General features: G+C 36.1%; 1 protein-coding gene across 1 annotated transcript in view; it reads right to left on the bottom strand.

Annotated features, from left to right (window-relative positions):
* FANCM (FA complementation group M) overlaps positions 1 to 22774 on the bottom strand; it is a gene marked incomplete at both ends in the record, with an annotated part of 60274 nt that overhangs the window by 18580 nt on the left and 18920 nt on the right. The window contains 6 exons of the mRNA XM_080707137.1: positions 72 to 166; positions 5752 to 7645; positions 11255 to 11407; positions 12847 to 13004; positions 16296 to 16509; positions 19624 to 19830. Coding sequence (XP_080563263.1) covers positions 72 to 166; positions 5752 to 7645; positions 11255 to 11407; positions 12847 to 13004; positions 16296 to 16509; positions 19624 to 19830 — 2721 coding nt within the window. The remainder of the gene's footprint in view (positions 1 to 71; positions 167 to 5751; positions 7646 to 11254; positions 11408 to 12846; positions 13005 to 16295; positions 16510 to 19623; positions 19831 to 22774) is intronic.

Below are 22774 nucleotides of genomic sequence, written 5' to 3'. Positions count from 1 at the left end.
AAGTGACAAAGTCCTCAATGGAAAAAATATAGCCTTTTATATGATACATTATTGTGATTACTGTGACTCACCTCAGGGGATTTTAAAACATTTCCTTTGGGTTTTCTACTTTTTCGTATGAAAATTTCATCATCTTCACTTTCATTACATAATAATAATTGCTCATCTATAATTTAAAAAAAAAGAAACTTGTCAATAGACTAACTCAAACATAACAAACTATTATTGACAGTTATAACAAATATCTGACAATCTCAACATTTTACTCATTTATTTAAAACGTTTTTCATAAAAGCCGGGAGTGGTGGCGCACGCTTGTAATCCCCACGCTTAGGAGGCTGAGACAGGAGGATCGCACAGGTTCGAAGCCAGCCTCAGTTACTTAGTGGGGCTTTCAGCAACCTAGTGAGACCCTGTTTCCAAATAAAATATAAAAAAGGTCCGGGAGTATAGCCTGGAGGTAGAAGCCTCTGGGTTCTACCCCCAGTACCACAAAAAAAAAAAAAAAAAAAAAAAAAGTATAAAATAAGCCTGGGAGTGTAGCCCGAAGGTAGAAGAGTTTCCAGGAACCCCAGTACCACCAAAAAAAACCATCTTCCATTCTCTGTTGTTTCTGTACTCTTAGTAGGTCTGTCACCTGTACAGTCTGCCCTACACTCGATTGTTACTCTCTTGCTGTTGTGCTTAGAGTTTGCATTTTGGATGATTAGAGGATTATCAAACATTTTCAAAAGAAACATTAAATCAGTAAATATTTGTAATTCTAAAAAAGGCAAAATATTTTAATCCACAGTGCTAGAATTTCATCTCAAAGGCTATTCTTTCTGTTCTTTTTCAACTTTTTTTGTTGTTTTTTGGGGGTTTTTTTGTTTTTTTTTTTTTTGTTTTGTTTTGTTTTTTGCAGTGCTGGGGATAGAACACAGGGACATTCTACCTCCAAGCTACCCCCAGCCCTATTTTTTAAATTCTTTATTTTGAAATAGGGTCTCACTGATTTGTGAAGGGCCTCGCTAAGTAGCTGAAGCTGTCTGCAAATCGTGATCCTCCAGTCTCAGCCTCCTGAATGCTGGGATCACAAACATGTGCCACCACACCTGGCTCTATTCCCTTTCTAGTTGAAAAAATTAAATCATGAAAATATAGGCTATGGAAGATATTAAAATTGTTTTTATTTTTGTGTATACATACACATGTTTGTGCATATTCAGAGTATACAAATTGGTAAGTTATTCACCAAAATGCAACCAGAAATACACAGTCAGAGACAGAGATAATATTAAAATCAAAATTCTCAAGCCAGGCATGGTGGCACACACTTATAATCCCAGTACTTGGCTAAGGCTGAGACAGGACGATCACACAGGTTTGAAGCCAGCCTCAGCTACTTAGTAAGGCTCTCAGGAATTTAGTGAAACTGTTTCAAAATGTAGCCCAGAGGTAGAAGGCCTTTGGGTTCCATCCCCTGTACCACAAAAAAAGAAAAATCAAAATTCTCAGGTTTGCAGTGTAGCTCAGTGGTAAAGCACTGTTTCATATGCAAGAGGCCCTAAGTTCAATTCTAAGCACCAAAATACACAAACAAAAACATTAAACAACCTCCTCTATAAAATCAAATACTTCATATTTCCAAGTACTTAACCAAAGTTCTACTTCTGTATTTCATAAAATTTTTATTGAAGACACCATTTGTGTCCTCACAAACCCTTCTATAAGAGCCCTGGGGTGTTTTTAAAAAGACCACGTTAACATATTTATTACTCCTCCTCCTTTTTTTTTTGGTAGTACTGGGTATGGAACCCAGAGGCATTCTACATCCGAGCTACACTCCCAGCCCTATTTTTTAACTCTTTATTTTGAAACAGGGTTTCACTGAGTTCCAAAAGTCCTCACTAAGTAGTAGCCGAGGCTGTCTTCCCATCTCAGCCTCCCAAATGCTGGGATTACAAGCGTGCGCCACCATGCCTGGCTTACCCCTCCCTTTAAGTAGTGGATCATAATTCTTTTCAGAGAGATTTAATGACTTGTTTCTAACAAAAGAACCTAATGAAAGTGATGGCATATGTTACTTATGAGTCTAAATAAATCATAATGGGAACTGTGTGTTCATCCTTGCTATTTCTCTTGCCCTGGAAGAAGCCAGATGCTGTTTTTACACTATATTTTCCAAGCTAGTATGAATTCACTGGCTAAAGCAATCTTTTGGCCTTAGCTGCCCACATGGTTGGGACTACAGACATGCACCACCATCCCTAGCTACCAGAGGCCAGGTTCTAGTATCAAGCAACCCTATGGAGAAGTCCACACTGCAAGAAACTGAAGCTTCTTACAGCAGTAATACGTCAACCTAAAAGCAGATCCTCAGTCAGGTGTGGTGGCACATGCCTGTAATCCCAGTACCTGGAAAATAGAGACAGGAGGATCCCAGGTTTGAGGTTAGCCTCAGCAACCTACAAACTTAGGGAGACCCGATTTCAAAGTAAAAAATAAAAACAGTTGGGAGTATAGCTCATGGTAGGATGGCCCTGGATTCAATCCCTAATACCAAAAACAAATGACAGCAGAGCAGATCCTCCAAATATATTGAAGCTTTCAGATAACTGCAGCCTGGTCAACATCTAAAGATTATTACCTCATAGCACACCCTCAGCTACCCTATCACCAGCCTAGCTCCTCACCCCTTTTGAACAAGGCATCTTGGAAGGAGATTCTCAAGCTTAACCGATTCTTCAAATGGCTGCAACTCTAAAATCCTGCCTATAACCTCCTGAGAAATCCTAATTGGGAATCCACTCAGCTACGCAACTCTTAAATTCCTGACTTACAGAAACTGAGATAAATGTTATTTTAAGCCACTAAATTTTAGGACAATTTGTTACACAGCAATAGAAAATACAAATCTACACAATGAACTTCTCACATTCTGTGCTAGCAGAACATCAACCAGACAAACTTGAAAGATTCCTTTTTGCAGATGAACATTAGATAATCCAACTAAAATTCTTTTCTCATTACCTTCTAAGGAAGCCAGAGTTAAACAATGAGCCTGGCTATACAAAACCAGCTCATTTTAGAAGGCTTTCTTTACTGCCTTAGTAGTGTTTAAATAAACTACTTTTTAAACATCTAAAACAGTAAATGATCTTAAATTATTGGAGGAAAGAAAAAGTACTAAATATATTTTCCCTAACAAATAAATCTCTAGTACATATGTGTTTGAGATTACATGGGACATGATTAAGTTAAGTACAATGCTAGAAAAAAAAATTTTACACAAATCTGACACAAAAACAGAAAGATGATCTCACTCATTAGAATGAACTTAATATAATGTAAGACATATTAAGCAAATATTGAAGGTTCACAGGCAACATACAATAAGTGGAGATATGTGTGCCAGAGCATATCACAAATTTGCAGAGCAGGCCCCTTTCAAAAATTAAACATAGCCGGGCGTGGTGGCACACGCTTGTAATCCCTGCACTTGGGAGGCGGAGACAGGAGGATCGCGCGCAGGTTCGAAGCCAGCTGCGCGCGCTGGCTTAGGAGACCCTGTTTCCAAAATGAAAATGTAAAAATAGGTCTGGGAGTATAGCCCGGAGGTAGAAGGGCTTCCAGGAACCCCAGTAGCACCCCCCCAAAAAAAAATTAAATATAAAAACTTACTTTAAACATGCTTTCATCCTCTTTTTTTACTACCTCTTTTTATACTAGGAATTGAACCCAGGGAAATTCTTCTTCTTAGCCACATCCCACCCTTTTTATTTTTGAAAAAGGGTCCTGTTGCTTAGGGTCTTATTAACTTGAAGAGGCTGGCCTTCAACCCGCAATTCTCCTGTCTTAGACACCCAAGTACTGGGACTACAGGAAAGCGCCATCATGCCCAGCTTAAGCATCTTTGATCTTAAACAGAACATTCTTAATCATGCTTTGATTACCGTAATTCTGATTTTATATAACAATTTCTTTTACTTCAGTGGAAAGGAATAAAATTCATAAATGTCAAGAAATAATCTATAAATTAGAATTAAGATCTATAGAGGGACTTAAAGACTAAAGTCTGTGTGGGGGGTATGTGTGTCTTACAAGGGACTGAATCCAGAATGATTCTACTTTCAAGCTACACCCCAGCCCTATATTTTTATTCTTTATTTTGAAACAAGGTCTCACTGAGTTGCAAAGGACCTCAATAAGTAGGTGAGGCTGGCCGCAAACTGTGATCCTCCTGTCTCAGCCTCCCAAATGCTGAGATTACAAATTTGCACAACCATGCTCAGCTTCCTTTTTTTTTTTTTTTTTTTTTTTTGGTGGGTCTGGGGATGGAACCCAGGGGCATTCAACCTCCAAGCTACACACCCTGCTCTACTTTGTATTCTTTTATTTTGAAACAGGGTCTCACTAAGTTGCTGAGGGCCTAAATAGATGAGGCTGTCCACTAACGGCAATCCTCTGGTCTGTCTCCCGAATGCTGGGATTATAAGCATGCACCACCACGTCTGGCTTTATTCTTTATTTTGAAACAGTCTCCTAAGTTGCAAAGGGCCTCACCAAGTAGCTGAGGTGGGCCACAAACTGTGATCAGCCTCCCAAGTACTGTGATTACAAGATCAGCCTCCAAAGTACTGGGATTACAAGTGTGTGCCACTACACCCAGCTTTTTTTTTTTTTTTTTTTTTTTTTGCAATACTGGGAATGAAATCCAGGGGCATTCTACCTCCAGGCTACACCCCAAGTCCTAGTTATTAGTGTTTTTATTTTTGAAACAGGATCTCACTGAGTTGCGAAGGGCCTTGTTAAGTAGCCGCAATCCTCAGGTATCCACTTCCCATATGCTGGGAATACAATCATGCACTACCACGCCTGGCCTAAAGTCATTTTAATCGCAAATAGGTAGCACTATAACTTCTAGTTTTTCTTTAACTATAAAGTTAGATGACAGAAAGCCAGACCTCTCTGGATCTTCAGTGGTCTGATCTCAACCCTCTAAATATGTCTTATTTCTCAATTATTATGCTACATAAATCCCCTACTTTGACTCTCTCCCCAAAATCTTATTCTTTCCATCTTTCCCTTTGTTTTATCATTTTATTTTGTTTTTTGGGTCTATCACTCATTTTTATATGTGTTTTTATTGGTGTGTTATATTCTCATATCATAATGTAAATCATGTTGACAATGACACACATACACATGTATGTCATGTGTTTCATCATTTTATAACACCCCAATTCTCTCTTCATTATTTTCAGGTATACCTAAAGTACAAATATCCCTGAGAAGCCAAAATGACAATCAACATATACATAAAATATTCCCATTCTAATTCAAAATTTTGTTATCCTCTGAACCTTCTAAACAGCCACCACTCTATTACTCATTTGGTAATTATTTCCAAATTTTACAGGCATCTTTTTAAAGATATATTACATAGATGTTCATGTGTTTTACAATCAAGGAATAAGACCAAATTCTTTTTCACAGTATCTAGCATAACAATAATAATAATTGTTTCACAGTATCTAGCATAATTTTCATGGCACACTGATAAAAATCTTGTATCAGTGAGCATCAATTTAAGAAAAATCAATTATCTAATTTCATATATGCATATATTGCATATATATTGAATAAATACATATATATATATATATATATATTCCATCATATATTGAGAAGTTACATGTGGGAAAACTAGACATTTCTAGAGTAATTATCCTAGAAAAAGTTATGGTTTTTATCAAGATGAAATCTTACCTTCAACAGAATGACAGGATTGATGGAGACAGATTTGATCACTACTTTTAGCCTTTTCTAAAGAAAATCTTGAATCATCAAAAACTGAATTCAATGTTTCCTTGAAATGTAGATTTTCTTTTTTCTTATTAGAATCTGGTGTCTTAAGCAACTCCTCTCCTATCTTAGAAAATGACTTCAAAGTGTTTGATTCAGAAAGTGGTGTACTCATTGCTTTTTTTCCTACTGGCAAAGAAAACCTAGAAAAATCAGGCGATATCAACTCTTTATTCTTTACTGCACTCACTGGAAAATGTGCAAAATTTGGACAGTGTATGTCTTTGCTTGATGTGAGAGGTATGGCTCCATTTGTAAAATTTTCAATATGATCTCTTGATTGATTTGGAACAAAATTTGTATCCTTTATTTCAATATCTAAATGTTTTCCAGATATATCATCTAAAAGTCTATTGTTATTTGTAGCTGATACATGTTCTAATATTTCCTTATCAGAATCTGGGCTACAAAATCCTAGATCAAAGGTAACAGAAAATAAATCCCTAGAGCCATCAAAAACATTTTCATCACTCTTCAGTTTTTCTTCATGGATGTCTTTCGAAGCTTCGTGAGGTTTCCACCTATTACTATCACAGATGATTGGGTCTTGGTGTTCAGAATCATCACATGACAAAAGTTCATCAGAAATTAAAAACTGAGAGACAGGAGCCATTTCACTTATAACAGTTTTGTCTGCCACACCCAAAGATTTGCGACCACTGTGCAAGGCAGAAGGGCTCATGTCATTATCGTCTTCATTTATATCTTCAAATAGAAGTAAACTCTCATCCTGTTCAGTTAACAAAATTGGTGGGTCACTGTTATCAACTGCATGGTTGTTTTTGTCATCAAAATTCTTTGCAGGATCAACATGTACTGAAACATGACTGTTAGAGACTAGATTTTCATTTTTAATATTTTTATGTATTTTATCTTCACAGTTATAGAAGTATGACTCACCAAAAATTTTATCATTAGTTACACCAAAGAGACAGCTTTTGTCAGAAGAATGATTAATAAGTTTAAATGAACTTAATTCTGAATTCTGGGGAGGATTCACAGCTGAATGTGATATCAAAGAAGTATATTTATAATTTTGTAAATCCTCTACATAGGGCTGGAGAAGCAAATTCTCAAATGCAACACTTTTAGCAATTTCATTTTCCAAGTCTGAGAGTTCACTGACAGGTGGAGGAGAACAAGATAAAAATCTCTCTACATTAGCTAGTACCTCTTTTGTCAATAAATGACAATTATAAAACTGATCATCTGTTCTAGCGATATAAAGCTCTTCTTCCAATGGAAGAAACAAGTTAGATGAAACAGATTTCTCATCACTGAAACTGTTATAACCAGAATCTAAAAAACTTCCAACAAATGAACTAGTAGATTTATTTGTAAACTGACACTCTGGTACTAACACAGTTTGCTGATTAACAGCATTTTCATTAGCAGCACATGTGAAAGAAATTCCATCTGTATGTGATGTCCTTTTATGATTTGTTAAGTCTACCTGACAAACAGTAGCATTTCTGTTAGCATCTAAAATATCCATATCATCATTATTTTCTCTATCAGGCTGATCTTTACTCATTTCTTTAGAAGCTTTTTTCTTTACAGAAACAATTTTAGAAGGTTTGATATGAGTTTGTTTAAAAATTTCAGCACATTCTTCATCAGATTCTATCATTGAGAGTGAACTTGCTTGATTTATATTCTTTGTAAATGAAGATTTCTTGTTAGTAGTAAAGGTGTCACTGGTAAGAACACTGTGTTCATTCCTGAGAGTGCTAAATGTTGAGCTAACGTCTTCCATTTTTAAGTAAGATTTCATTTCCAATTCATAGCTGCATTCATCCTATAAATAAGGAACATAAAAAAGTCACAGGAAAACAAAACAAAAACCCATTTCAAAGAGATGAGTTTCTACATTAAAATATTTTATAAACAATATTATATGATTCAAGTGATTTTCTTTTAACCCTTAAAAATTATTCTGATGAATCACCTGGCACGGTGGCACACGCTTGTAATCCCAGCATTCGGGAGGCAGAGACTGAAGGATAACGGTTCACAGCCTCAGCTATTTAGCGAGACCCTTCGCAACTCAGTGAGACCCTGTTTCAAAAAATTAAAAAGACTAAAAAATAGGGCTGGGGGTGTAGCTCAAAGGTAGAATGCCCCTGGGTTCCATCCCAGCACCAAAAAAATTATTCTGATGAATCAAACAAATTTATAAATGACACTGTAAAACTATCATGTTATCTTTAATCAGTTAATTTTTTATCTCCAGTACTTAATATGCAAAAAACCCATGAAAACTATTCATACCTCATATTCTTTTTTTTTTTTTTTTTTTTTTTTTTTTGTGGTGGTACTGGGGTTCCTGGAAGCCCTTCTACCTCTGGACTACACTCCCAGACCCATAAACAGGGTCTCTTAAGCCAGCGCTGCTGGCTTCGAACCTGCGCGATCCTCCTGTCTTCGCCTCCCAAGCTCGGGTATTATAAGAGTGCGCCACCAGGCCCGGCGAAAGCTATTCATACAAAGAACAAATTAAGTAAATATATAATAAAAAAATACTGACATTTTTTACTTCTAACATTTAATGGAACAATTATTCTAATTTCCTAATATAAAAATTATGTATATAAAAATTAACATACATTAATGAAAACACATATGATAAATTTATTCTCTCAACAATAAACTAGTAACAACTCTTAGAACTCCTAAAATAATGATACCTATATAAAGTCCCTACCCAAGAACTCTTATAATGAATTTCTAAATCTTCTCTCTAAAACTTCAATCTTTTTTTTTTTTTTTTTTTTTTTGCAGTACTCGGGATTGAACCCAGGGGCTTTCTACCTTTAAGCTACATCCTCAGCCCTATTTTTCATTCTTTATTTTTTAAAATAGTCTTACTAAACTATATTACAAAGCTATTGCAATAAAAACTATGTGGCACTGGCATTGAAATAGACATATATGCCAATAAAACCAACTTTGGAGCCCATAAACAAAATAAAATATTAGGGTTGATTCATTTTCAAAACAGGCACCAAGAACAGACAATGGGGAAAAGGTAGCCTCTTTAGTAATGGGTGTTGGGAAAATTGTATATATATATATATCTTTAGAAGAATGGTAGGCTCTTATTTCACATAATATACAAAAATGACCTCAAAATAGATTAAAGACTTAAATGAAGATCTTTAGTTTATAAAACTACCAGAAAAATATATGGCAAAAGTTATATGCCATTAATCTGAATAATGACGTTTTTTATATGACTCCCAAAACTCAAGAAAAGCTAAAGTAGATTAGATGGGATTACATCAAACTAAAAAGGTTCTCCAAAAAAAGGAACAATCAACAGAGTGAAGAGAAAATCTATAGAATAAGAAAAATATTTGAATACCATTTGTCTGGTAAAGGGTTAATATCCACAATATATAAGAACTCAGAGAACCCAATGACAAGAAAATACATTACTTGATATAACATGGGCAAAGACCTGAATAGACATTTATCAAAATAAGACATACAAATGGTAAAAGTATATATTACAGAAGCTCAAGATCTGATCATTATGGGATTTGTAAATTAAAACTATGAGCTATCACCTGACACCTATTATGCTGAGATTGGTCAGTCATTAAAAAATGAAAGGTTAGATATTTTTCCTCATATATGAAATTTAGGAAGAAATTGGAACACAAGAGGGACTCCAGACAAAGGAGTGGAGTGAGAGTGGGGTTCTGAGGGAGGGAGGTGGGTGAGGGAAGGAAGACTCAAAGAGGGAAATACTTCAATGGATATGGTGTACACACACAAATGTATCAATGCCAATCACAATATCATGCATGGGGAGGATTGGACAGGGAGGGAGTAAGGTGGGAACTGAGGGAGGGCTCAATGAATACCATGTGTATGTATGCCTCTATCACCCTGAACTTCATCAAGATTTATGATTAAAATGTGCAAATAACATTACAAAATGACAAATGATGAAAAGCACTGGTGAGGATATGGGGGTTTGAAAAGATACCCTTGTACATTATTGTTGAGATTATAAATTATTATAGCTATTAAGGAAAATTGTTTGGAGTTTCCTCAACAAACTAAAACTACAGATACCATATAATCTCTGAATGTACATTCAAAAGAAAAAAAATATGTTCACCACGGAAAAAAAAATAAGTAAAATAAAATAGTCTTACTAAGTTGTGGAGGGCCTCACTAAGTAGCTGAGGCTGGCTGCAAACCTGCAATCCTCTAGTCTCCACCTCCCAAGTACTAGGATGATAAGTGTGCATCACCACAACAGGCTAAAACTCCAATCTTTACCATCCCTCTTCCCAAGAATTCTACTTTTGTCAGGATTCCTATACCATTCATTGACTTAAGCAGTTATAGCTCTATTTTTTTGAATAAAAAATATAATAAACACTAAGGGAGCAATGCCTCTTTCTCTGCTAATAGATATGTTCCACACAGAAAGAATATTTTATTTAGTTTATTTACTAATGTGGCAGCAGAGCCTAGAACTGAATAGAAAATGTGTGTGTGTGAGTGTGTGTGTGTGTGTGTGTGTGTGTGTGTGTGTGTATGGTAAGGGGGATGAAACCCAGGGGCCTTCTACCTCCAGGCTATACTCCCAGACCTATTTTTTACTTTTTATTTGGAAATAGGGTGTCGATAAACTGCTGAGAGAAATACATGTTAATTTGATGGCACCTTTTCTGCTTGGATCTACAGCTAATTCATTGATTTACATGTATTCACAAACCATACTTAATAATAAAAACAGCAGCTGTAACTTAGTTTCCATTATATGGTAGGCAGTACTCCAAATGCCTTTCATGTATTGATTAATCCCCACAGCAACCCTATGAAGTAGACTTTATCATTATCCCTATTTTACAGATAAAACTAAAGCACAAAGAATAACTTAAAAATACATATGCAGTAAAAGAGAATTTCAAAACAGGCATCATGGAATTCACACTCATAATAGGTACTATTTTGACTCTCTCAAGAAAAGAACAATTAAGAAACTGCTCAATAAATGAATAATTCCCTAAACTATCACCAGGATACAAGAGAGACACCAAATGACCTACATGATAAGAGGATATTTTAATAAATCTCAATCCAACAAGAATCCTAAATTAGATTTATAACAGTTTACACATGTCATCAAGTACATTAAAATTTTACTCTGATCTAATGATATTTGCAGACAATATTCTTCTAATTAATAAAGTCTTTTTATTTTCCAAAAGCAGAAGACTAATTCCTTATTGAGATTACAAGGAGCTATACAAAACAAAAAATTTCTAGCTATAAGAACTTAAAACTCACACTTTTTTTTATAATGATCTGAAATTAAAGAAAGTAAAGGTTAAATATTCTAGTTTCATTATCATACCAGCAAGAGAAAGTCAAAGTAAAACTCTACCTCTTCATGTCTCATTCCTTCTATCATTTGCATGATGCTTACAAAATGGTGGCATCGAATGGAATGGTCAACTTGATGTGTAGGAAAAGGACGATCTTGCCACACTCTCCATTCAGAGAGAGAGAGTTGATGAATTCCAGTAGTTGGCTGAGTCTTGATTAATGATTTATGAAAAATAAAAATGACAAAAACAGATACACATACTCAATAACATTTCACAAGCTGATTTTAAAAACATTTAGTAAGAATAGGCCTAACGAATAATTTGAATTTATTTAGCTATGCTCAACTAAAACCTCAAAAAAGAAGAAAAATAATTTCACAAAGTACAAAGATAAGCTTCTAAATATATTTAAAAGTTGTTAGGCTTGGTGTGGTGATGCATGCTTGTAATCCAAATACTTGGGAGGCTGAGATAAGAGGATTGCAGGATCGAAGCCAGCCTCAGCAACTTACTGAGATCCTGTTTCCAAATAAGAAGTAAAATTGAGCTAGGGGTACAACTTCAAATAGAAGTTCAACCCTCTCTGAGTTCAACCCTCAGTAACAAAAATTTTTAAAAAGCAAAACAAAAAAAAATTTTGTTACATGAGCTGGGTGTGGTGGTGCATGCCTTTAATCTCAGTATATAGGAGGCTGAGACAGGAGGGTTGTAGGTTCAAGGACAGCCTCAGCAAATAATGAGATTCTCATCAACCTAGCAAGACCCTGTTTCAAAATAAAAATAAAATAGGGCTGTGGGTATAGCAAGTAGGTATAATGTCCCTGGGTTCAATCTCCAATACCCCCCCACAAACACACACACATACATACACACACAGAAAATTTTAAAAATAAATGTAAATAAAATAAAAATAAATAAAAAATAACAAGAGTTTAGGGTATAGCTTAGAGGTAGACTGTCCATGAGTTCAATCTCCAGTAACAAAAGTAAATAAACACATTTAAAAAATAGCAGTTAAAGCCAGGCATGGTGGCACACACTTATAATCCCAGCATTTGGGAGGCTAAGATGGGAGTATTGTGGCTCGTGGACAGCCTCAGCTACTTAGTGAGGCCCTCCATAATTTGTTTTAAGATAAAGAACAAAAATAGGGCTGGTAGCTGGGTGTGGTGGCACATGCTGTAATCCCAGCATTTGAGAAGATGAGACAGAAGGGTTGCTATTCAAGGATAGCCTCAGCTACTTAGTGAGGCCCTTTGCAACTTAGTGAGACCCAGTTTCAAAATAAAAAATAAAAAATTGGGCTGGGGTGTGGCTTGGAGGTAGAATACCCCTGGGTTCCATTCCCAGTACCACAAAAAATTTAAAAAATAGGGGCCAGGATATAGCTCAAGTGGCAAAGCGCCTGCTTTGCAGGTGTGGCACTCTGGGTTCGATACTGGTTCCAAAAAGACCAAAAAAAAAAAAAAAAAAAAAAAAAAACCTAAGGAAAAAAAATAGTTTAAAAAACTTAGACTTTAGTGATTCTTTTTGAAACCGATTACATTCTTACTCTCTAACCGGAGTTGACACATCACAAACATTTCTCATTACTCCAAAGGCCATTGCATAATCCATTTAAGGAGAATCTAAACCCCATTCAACTTACTGGTCTGCTTTCTTCATCTTGTAAAGAAGAAAACTGAACTTGAGGCAATGTTATTTCCTTAATTTTATCACTGTCTTTTAATCTATAAAATCTGTTCCACAATTTAAATTCTTCTTCTGATAAGAACCAATCTTTATTTGAGTTGTTCTGCCTAGTTCCTATAAGATGAAAAATAACTGAGAAAGAGTTTTTTAAAAATCTGCAAGGCAAATACAAATTATACAATATCAACTCAAACTTTCTATTTGTGGTCTAATTGTCCACTAGACCACTGATTCAATCTCTTAAGACTAGAATTTGTCATATAAAAGCTCTCTGCTTATCATTTCATTTCTATGTATCTGGACTTCTTTCAACTCTTTGAGAGTATCCCTGTAAAAGCTAATCTTTAGTGATAATTTCATCTATTCTGCCAGAGTACTCACTTTATACTGCTTATCTTTTCTAGATTGGTGACTGTTTTCTTATACAGAGATTATGAAAACCAATAAGAAATTTCTCAGTTTTTTTGTGTGTGTATGTCTATGTGTGGTACCAGGAATTGAACCCAGGGGCATTCTACCTCTGAGTTACATCCCCAGCCCTATTTTTTATTCTTTATTTTGAAACAGGTTTTCACTAAGTTGTGAACGGCCTAAGTAGCTAAGGATGGCTGCAAACCTTCGCAGCCTCCTTTCGCAGCCTCCCAAGTACTGGGATTACAAGCTTGCACAACCACACCCAGTTCATGTCAATGTTTTTAAAGCAACAGGTATTTCCTACCTTACTGCCCTCCCACCCTCTTAAAACTTAAGCCCAAAATCTTTTAAGAAGTCAGGCATGGTGGCACATGCTTGTAAATCCTGTACTTTGGAGGCTAAGACAAGAGGATCGCAAGTTCAAAGCCAGCCTCTGCAATTTAGTGAGGCTCCCAACAATTTAATGAGACCCTGTTTCTAAATAAAAAATAAAATAGGTCTAGGGGTATAGCCTAAAGGAGAAAGGCACCTGGCTTCCATCCACAGTACCAAAAAAGAAAGAAAAAACTTTTTAGTCTTAACTGTTTTTGTGGTACTACGGATTGAACCCAGGTGTGCTTTACCACTAAGCTATATCCTGAGTCCTTTTTTTTTTTTTTTTTTTTTTGAGACAAGGTCTCACTAAATTGCCAAGGCTGGCCTTGAACTTGCAATCCTCCTGCCTCAGCCTCCTGAGTACCTGGGATAACAGGCCTAAGCCACAGAGCCCAGCTACATTTATCCCCTCCTCAAACTTCAGATAACCTTTCCAAAACTGGTATAATAGAATGATACTAGCTTTCATTTGTAAGTTATCTGACTCTTTCATGCCAGATTTTAGATAGCACAAATGGGGGAATCAAAAAGAAGCCAGGACTGAGAGCCATCTGTATGTATGGGTTCTGCAACTATGGATTCAACCAACCCCAAAACGAATATATTTTTTGGGGAAAAAATGTATCTTTACTGACCATGTACAGAGTTTTCTTCCTGCCACTCTTCCCTAAACAAGAATATAGCCATTATTTATATAGCATTTAGCTCAGTTACCTAGAGTAACCTAAAGATAATTTAAAATATTTGAAAGCGTGGAGCCAGGTGTGGTGGCGCACACTTGTGATCCCAGCATTTGGGAGGCTGAGACAGAAGGACCGCAGCTCATGGACAGCCTCAGCTACTACTTAGTGAGGCTCTTTGCAACTCAGTGAGACCCTGTTTCAAAATAAAGAATAAAAAATAGGGCTGGGGATGTAGCTCGGAGGCAGAATGCCCCTGGGTTCCATCCCCAGTACCATTAAAAAAAAAATTACAAGTGCGCACCACCATGCCTGGCTTAAATTTGCATTTTATGCCTTGCTGCAGTACTGCAAATTCTATCCAGTACCTTGATAGAATAATGATCCCCAAGATTCTTTCCAAATCCTAAATATATGACACTTATGATTCTATTTAAAAAAACCCTTTAAAGTAAAATTGAAATAATAAACATTTTTGCTTCTCATTTTCATGATGTAAATATTTCAAGATATTTTCTTAGTATCAGCAAAATCTCTGCACTTCCTAAGCTAGCAACACTCATCACTACCTGTGCTCTTGGCATCAAAATACTTGTTTCAGCACCTTTTTTGTTTCTCTTAGTACCACCAATAACTGTCTAACTTTGCCATTATTTTTATAAAATTTGCTTTTTTTCTTTGTGTAAAGCCTTAGAGGCCTTCCCTTTCCCTTTCTTAGAACAGTTCCAAAGACCTCTAATATTTGTAAGCCTTTCCTTTCACTCTTTGACATGTATATAAATTCTTGTAAAGGCTAGGTAAGCTGCTACTCAACTTTTCAAATAAGAAAAATGCTTGTCAGGCATGGTGGTGCACGCTTGTAATCCCTGCGCTTGGGAGGCGGAGACAGGGGGATCATGCAGGTTTGATGCCAGCCGTGCTGGCTTAAGAGACCCTGTTTCCAAATAAAAGAAATATAAAATAGGTCTGGGAGTGTAGCCCGGAGGTAGAAGGGCTTCCAGGAACACCGGTACCACCATTAAAAAAAATGCTTAAGAGTTTAGGAGCCATCTCTTTAAAATGTAAACATCAAGGAAGACAGCACCAATATCTCGCTGTTACCACAAGAGTTTAGTGTAAGCACCCTTCTGGAAGTTATCAATATTTGCTTGTCATAGAAATAAGATAAATGTTATTATTCCTTTGGATCAAAGCAACTAGACAGCACAAATGGCTATCTCAATTACCAGGCAAATATGGAATAAACTATGAAAAAATGTATAGTAAATGTTGTCGTGTGTGTGTGTGTGTGTGTGTGTGTGTGTGTGTGTGTGTGTGTTACTAGGAATTGAACTCGGGCATTCTACCTCTGAGCTACAACCCCAGTCCTTTTTAATTTTTGCTTTTGAAACAGGGTCTTTTTATGTTCAAAGCATTGCTGAGATTGTTCTCAAACCTGCAATCTACTTCTCAAACTTCCAAGTACTGGGACTGGGAATACAGGCATGCAGCACCACATCTAGCGGTGTTGTCCTCTTATAATAAGAACAAGTTAATGTTAATCTTGAAAACATATATGTAAAGGACTATAATTGCAAAGGGATAGACATAGGAGAGAATCTCTTCCTTTGTATTTTCTTAATTGTGTACAATGCACAATGTAATCATGCTTAGTGCTTATTCAATAATAAAACTAATTTCTTTCATTTCTATACTTTATGGAGAGGATTTCCTCAAATGGTAGGATATTTTCAATTTTCCCTAGCATTGGATTTCTATCATTCTGCAATGTCATGTGTCTTCCCTTTGCCATAAGAACAATCACTTATCCTCTTATCCTTCCAAGAACGCTGAAAACATCTTAAGACATATATTGAGTTTTTCAAAGAATATTATATCAAGATATTACCTACCAACTAAGAATAGAAAAAGTATGTGTCAAATGCAAAACACTTACCATTTCTACAGGAAAAAAGAGATGACTTCTGCTTCCTATTCCAAGAAGGCTTCAATGGTTCACAGACACCATGTGTGATGAACATTTTATGTAATTCTGGATTGATTCCATCAGGAACCATTCGTGGACTTCCTTGGTAAAAATGAAGAACTTGTTTGTTACCTGAAATAGCTTTATAAATATTTCTTTTGTTGGACTGACTTTGATTATAAGTCTGTAAAAACAAAATATAAAAAGTTAAATTACATTATTTCTATGATAATTAGTGAGCCATAAGAAACAATTATTCTACTAGTTTATTATGAACATAAAATTAAACCCTAATTCACTTAAATACTTAGAGAACAGAACTTATATTGTCCTGAATTTAAAAAAATATCAGTAAACTGTTAGATTAACTTTTGTTGAAAATCATTTCAAAATGTTATGATAAAGCCTACCTTAGCAACTATGTTGCACAAAGAAAATCTATTTTTTATTATTATTTTGTTGTTCTTCAATAAGGCAGATGTTCACATATAAATGTAAGGTCATATAAGTGTAAGGCTTAATTACTCCCTTACTTCAGCTTGCTCATCTCTCTAAATTCCAGTTTTCTTTTACAGTACACAACAAAAGCATTACTTTCAACCAGGCATGGTAGTGAACACATGTAATCCCAGTAAGTCTGGAAATTAAAGCAGGACGATCCTAAATCAAGATCAGCCTCCACAACTTAGGAAGACCCTGTCTCAAAATAAAAGATGAGCCGGGTGTGGTGGCTCACGCTTGTAATCCCCAGCATTTGGGAGCCTGAGACAGGAGGATCGCAGTTTGCAGACAGCCTCAGCTATTACTTGGTGAGGCCCTCCGGCAACTTATAAAAGAATAGCCAGGCATGGTGGCACACGCTTGTAATCCCAGCATTCAGGAGGCTGAGATCGAAGGATCATGGTTCGCAGACAGCCTCAGCTACTTAGGCCCTCTACAACTCAGTGAAACCCTGTTACAAAATAAAGAATAAAAAATAGGGCAGGGGGTGTAGCAAGGAAGTAGAATACCCCTGGGTTCCACCCCTACACGTATAAAAAATTAAATAAAGAATAAAAAATAGAGCTGGGGGATATAGCTCAGAGGTAGAATGGCCCTGGGTTCCATTCCCAGTACTGCAAAAAATAAATTTTAAAAAAAGATGAAAAAAGGCTGAGTAGTAGAGAACCCTTGGTTCAATCTCCAGTACCACACACACACAAAGCATCACTTTCCTTACAAGGTACTGACCAGATTAAATAAGATAATGAATCTAAAGCACTTATATATTGTATAGCACAGAGTAATTTCTTATTATATGTGGGCCATTATTAATTACAGACAAGAAAACACCTGAATAGAGTTTAAATGACTTGGCTAGGTAACACAGAACTCAGTTCCACTCATTTATATTTCCTATTTTATTTATTTTTTGGTGGTACTGAGGATTGAACCCAGGGGCCTTCTACACTCTCAGACCTATCTTATACTTTATTTGGAAAAAGGGAGGATGATCTCACTAAGTTGCTGAGAGCCTCGCTAAGTAACTGAGGCTGGCTTCGAACCTGTGCGATCCTCCTGTCTCAGCCTCCTAAGGGTTGGGATTACAAGTGGCGCCACCACGTCCAGCCACTCATTTATAATATACCACCTTTTCTTTGGTGGGGGGGGGCAGGTCTGGGGATGGAACCAGAAGCATTTGACCTCCGAGCTACACCCCTTCCCTATTTTTTATTCTTTATTTTGAAACAGGACTTCACTGAGTTGAGAAGGGTCTCACTAAGTAGCTGAGGCTGTCCATGAACCACAATCCTCTGGTCTCAGCCTCCCAAATGCTGGGATTACAAGCGTGCACCACCACTACGGGTATAATATACCACCTTTAACAAACTACCATATGCTTTATTTATAAGGATCATTTTATGAATAAATTTGATATTACAGATAAATATGTTATAATCACATGAAAAGTATTAGGAGAAAAGATTCATTTTTCAGGTTGATTTTAAAGGGTATATAAAACATTTTAAATCAATTTTTAAAAACTATCATAGATATTAAGACTACCTTTAATGTGAAACTATCCATTTGGCCATTAAATTTGTTCCAATGATTTAGAAAAGTTAGCCCTTTAGTGTACACACAAAATAATACACACAAAATAATACTATGTATAACATCATATTTTTGGGGAAAAAATCTATCACCCAAGATTGTAACAGGGTTTGAAAATAATTCAAGTTCCTTATCACTTAAAATTGGCATCAGGCCGGGCACGGTGGTGCACGTTTGGAATCCCAGTGCTGAGACAAGAGGATCGCACAGGTTCAAATCCAGCCTCAGCTATTTAGGCTCTCAGCAAGTTAGTGAGACCCTGTTTCCAAATAAAGTATAAAATAGGTCTGGGAGTATAGCCCGGAGGTAGAAAAGCCCCTGGGTTCCACCCCCAGTACCAAAAAAAAAAAAAAAAAAAAAAATTGGCATCAATAAACTTCAATAAAAAGCCAGAAAATAAATATTTTAGGTTTTAAAGGTCATATATTATCTCTGATGCATATTCTTTGGTATTTATTTATTCAAAACCATTCTCTACGTTCTATAATTAATACACTAAAATAAGACACACTAACTAGTCTTAAAAGCAGAGGGAAATAGTAAAACAAAGCAATATATAAACTTTTACTGTTGTATCTAAGTGTCTCTGAATTAATATTCAAGCACTTAAACGTATTGATTTTATTTACTGTACTTGGCATTGAACCCGGGAGAGCTCTTCCACTGAACTACATCCACAAATCTTTTTTTACTTTTTATTTGAGACAGGTTCTCACTAAGTTGGCCAGGCTAGCCTCAAACTTGCAATCCTCCTGCCTCAACCTCCTGAATACTTGAGATAAGATAATAGGCATGTGCCACTGTGCCCAGCAAATCTCTTAATATGAGTATTTTTTTTCTAAAAAAAAAAAAGTTAAATCAAATATGAAGGGGAAAATAAATCAAAATTACCTATGGATTGTTTAGACTTTGGATGCTAAAATATTAATAGTTGTCTCTGGGCTGTATTTCTTATTTATTTATTTATTTATTCATTTATTTATTTATTTATTGGTGGTACTGGGGTTCCTGGATACCCTTCTACCTCCGGGCTACACTCCCAGACCTACTTTATATTTTTATTTGGAAACAGGGTCTCTTAAGCCAGCAAGGCTGGCTTCGAACCTGCGCGATCCTACTGTCTCACTTCCCAAGCTTGGGGATTACAAGCGTGCGCCACCACACCCGCTTTTTTTAAATGTCAAGTTTCTCCAAATCTACTCACACGTTCTTCTCGTCCTTCAGCAAGAATAACAACAATCCTGCCCTGACGTTTGCGACCAGTTCTACCCATTCGTTGTATAAGACGAATTGGACTCTTCTGGGCATCAAAACATATTATAAGATCAACTTCCCCTATATCCAAACCTTCTTCACCTACACAGGTAGAAACCAATGTGTTGTAACCACCATCACGAAACTGTTTCACTACCTGAAATGAAAATGACAAAAATTACTAGATGCAGATATTAGAAAATTGCAAACCCTAAGCATATTGTTTCCACTCATGCCAAAATAATGAAATAAGATTAAAAATCAACCACAGAATACCATAGAACTGGGAGAAAAATCCCTAAAATGACAATATAAGCCAAATGACATTATGATAAAATGGAAAGAACAGTCTCAATTTGATATAATAATGGCTGTGAAACCAGATGATGTCTCACACCTGTAATCCCAGTTCTTAGGAGGCTGAAACAAGAGTATTACAGGTTTGAGGACAGTCTCAGAAAGTAGTCAGACTCTCATCAACTTACCAAAACCCCATTTCCAAATAAAAATAAAACCAGGCGGAGGGTATAGCTCAGAGGTATAATGTTTCTGGGTTCAATCCCTTGCACCACACACACACACAAAAAAAAAAAGATTGTGATTCAAAAAGGATTTATCAACACGCCAGGTGTGGTGGCGCACACTTGTAATCCCCGCGCTTGGGAGGCTGAGACAGGAGGATCACACGGGTTCAAAGCCAGCCTCAGCTACTTAGTGAGGCTCTCAGCAACTTAGTGAGACCCTGTTTCCAAATAAAATATAAAAAAATAGGTCTGGGAGTATAGCCCAGAGGTAGAAAGCCTCTGGGTTCCACCCCCAGTACCACCAAAGAAAAAAATAAAAAAGGATTTATCAACAATTTAACAGTTTTTCATTTAATGAGAAAGCCCTCATTTCATTTTTACATCAATAAAAGGGGTGTAGGACAGATAAATGGCCCAGCATAACTATTCCTATTTATCATATCTTAGGCCTATATGTATAGTTAGGTATACCTAAAATAAGAATATTTTATTACTGCTAGAATTCATCTTCCTTCATAATGCAATTCCAGAATCTCTCTCTGATGTAATGAAGCCACAACAGCATGAAACTGAGTTAATAAAAAATTAACAAAACATCGGGTTGACTTACTACATACAGCCTTAAAAACTTAGGTCTCAACTACTGTAAGCGTCAGTTTTTCTAGACATGAAAAAGGTTACAGGTTTATGTGGAGTGGAGTGGAGTGGTAGTCATTACATAAGATAATGCATCATCAAAAGCTAAATTAGCTTGTAATCCCAGTATTTGGGAGGCTGAGACACTAGAAGCACAAGTTAAAAGATAGCCTCAACAACATAGTGAGACTCTTAGCGATCTCCTGAGATCTTATTTCAAAACAAAAATAAGGAAGAGTTGGGGGTATAACTTGGAGACAGAATATCCCTGGGTTCAATCCCAAGTTACATACACACACAAGCTGAATTAATTGATAATAATAATGATAACTACTATGTAGAAGGGCATCCTATATGGCAGGGTACTAAACCTAAATACTAGTAACTACTCCCAATAATCCTATGAGGCAGGTATTACCACTGCACTTTACTAAAGAAACTGAAGATCTGCCAGGTTGTCAAAAGTCTCACTAATTATCAGCATTAAAATTCAGTTATCTCTGACTCCAAAAACCTATTATCTTAATCTTTAAAGTAATTCTATTATTAAAAAATAAAAACCTGAAAAGTAGGATAATAAATATAAACTTAACAAGTTAAGGTCTCTTATAAACAAACCTTTCCAGTATCACTGGTCAAAGGATTTTCTTCCAATAAGGTAAACCTCAGTTCAGGAGGAATCAATGATCAGGATTAAAAACTAAAAATAACTCACTCTCTTTGGAATCTGTAATGACATTAAGCCAAGGAAAGACCAACTTAAATTACCTGTATGTAACTTAATAATAAAATAGATATCCTTTTAAGCAGAGAAAAGGGGGGGATGGGCCCCAGTACTAGATATATAAAAATTGAATTGTTTAATATAATGGCCAACAAATATTAACTAATGCTAATAAATATAAATTAAAATGTGTACCAGGTGGTGGTGCACACCTATAACCCCAATACTAGGAGGCTGACTCGGGGATCACAGGTTCAAGGACAGCTTCAGCAACATAGCAAAATTTTCAGCAACCTAGCAAGACTCTTTGTTTCAAAACAAAAAATTAATAAATAACTGGAGGTATGCATTGGAGGTAGAATGTACCTGGATTCAGTCCCCAGTACCAAAAAAAGAAAAACTAAAGCATTATATATTTACCTATGATTGACATTGTCTGCCAATTGAATATTCAGTGCTATGAAACTCTCATGAATTCAAGACATATATTCAATTGTTTATACAACATCTCCACTTGATGTTTAAAATAGTGCTACTCAAAATGTGATCCATGATTTGTTTATTACTATGCCAGTCTGCAAACTGTTTATTATTGGCTGACAAGTACAAAAATTCAAAGTAAAGGTTTAGAAACTTGACAAAGTATACTTATTGACTCTAATAATAAAAATGAAAAAGACTTGAGCTTTGGTTTTCATTAGTTTTACTTTTCTAATAATTTTTTTTGTATTGTTCAAAAGTATCAGTTTATTTTTGGCACTGGGGATTGAACCCAGGGGCATTCTACCTTTGAGCTACATACCCCTAGCACTATATTTTATTCTTTACTGTGAAAAAGGGTCTCATTAATTTGCAGAGGGCCACACTAAGTAGCTGAGGCTGGCTGCAAACCTGTGATCCTACTGTCTCAGTCTTCCAAGTACAGGGATTGCGACCAGTGCCACAACACCCAGATAAAGTGTCAGTTTTCGATATAGTGGAAAGAAATAAAATAGTATGCACTATTTTTTATGTTTTTATTGGTGCACTATCACTATACTTCATAGTGAAATTAAAAGTGATACAGACATAGCTGGTTGTGGTGGCGCAGGCTTGTAATCCCCGTGCTTGGGAGGCAGAGACAGGAGGATCACACAGGTTCGAAGCCAGCCTTGCTGGCTTAAGAGACCCTGTTTCCAAATAAAAATATAAAATAGGTCTGGGAGTGTAGCCCGGAG

The sequence above is a fragment of the Muscardinus avellanarius genome (assembly GCF_963383645.1).
Source record: "Muscardinus avellanarius genome assembly, chromosome: 12".
Lineage (NCBI taxonomy): Eukaryota > Metazoa > Chordata > Mammalia > Rodentia > Gliridae > Muscardinus > Muscardinus avellanarius.
Note: the sequence above shows the minus strand (reverse complement) of the source record. Positions and strands in the feature narration are given on the sequence as shown.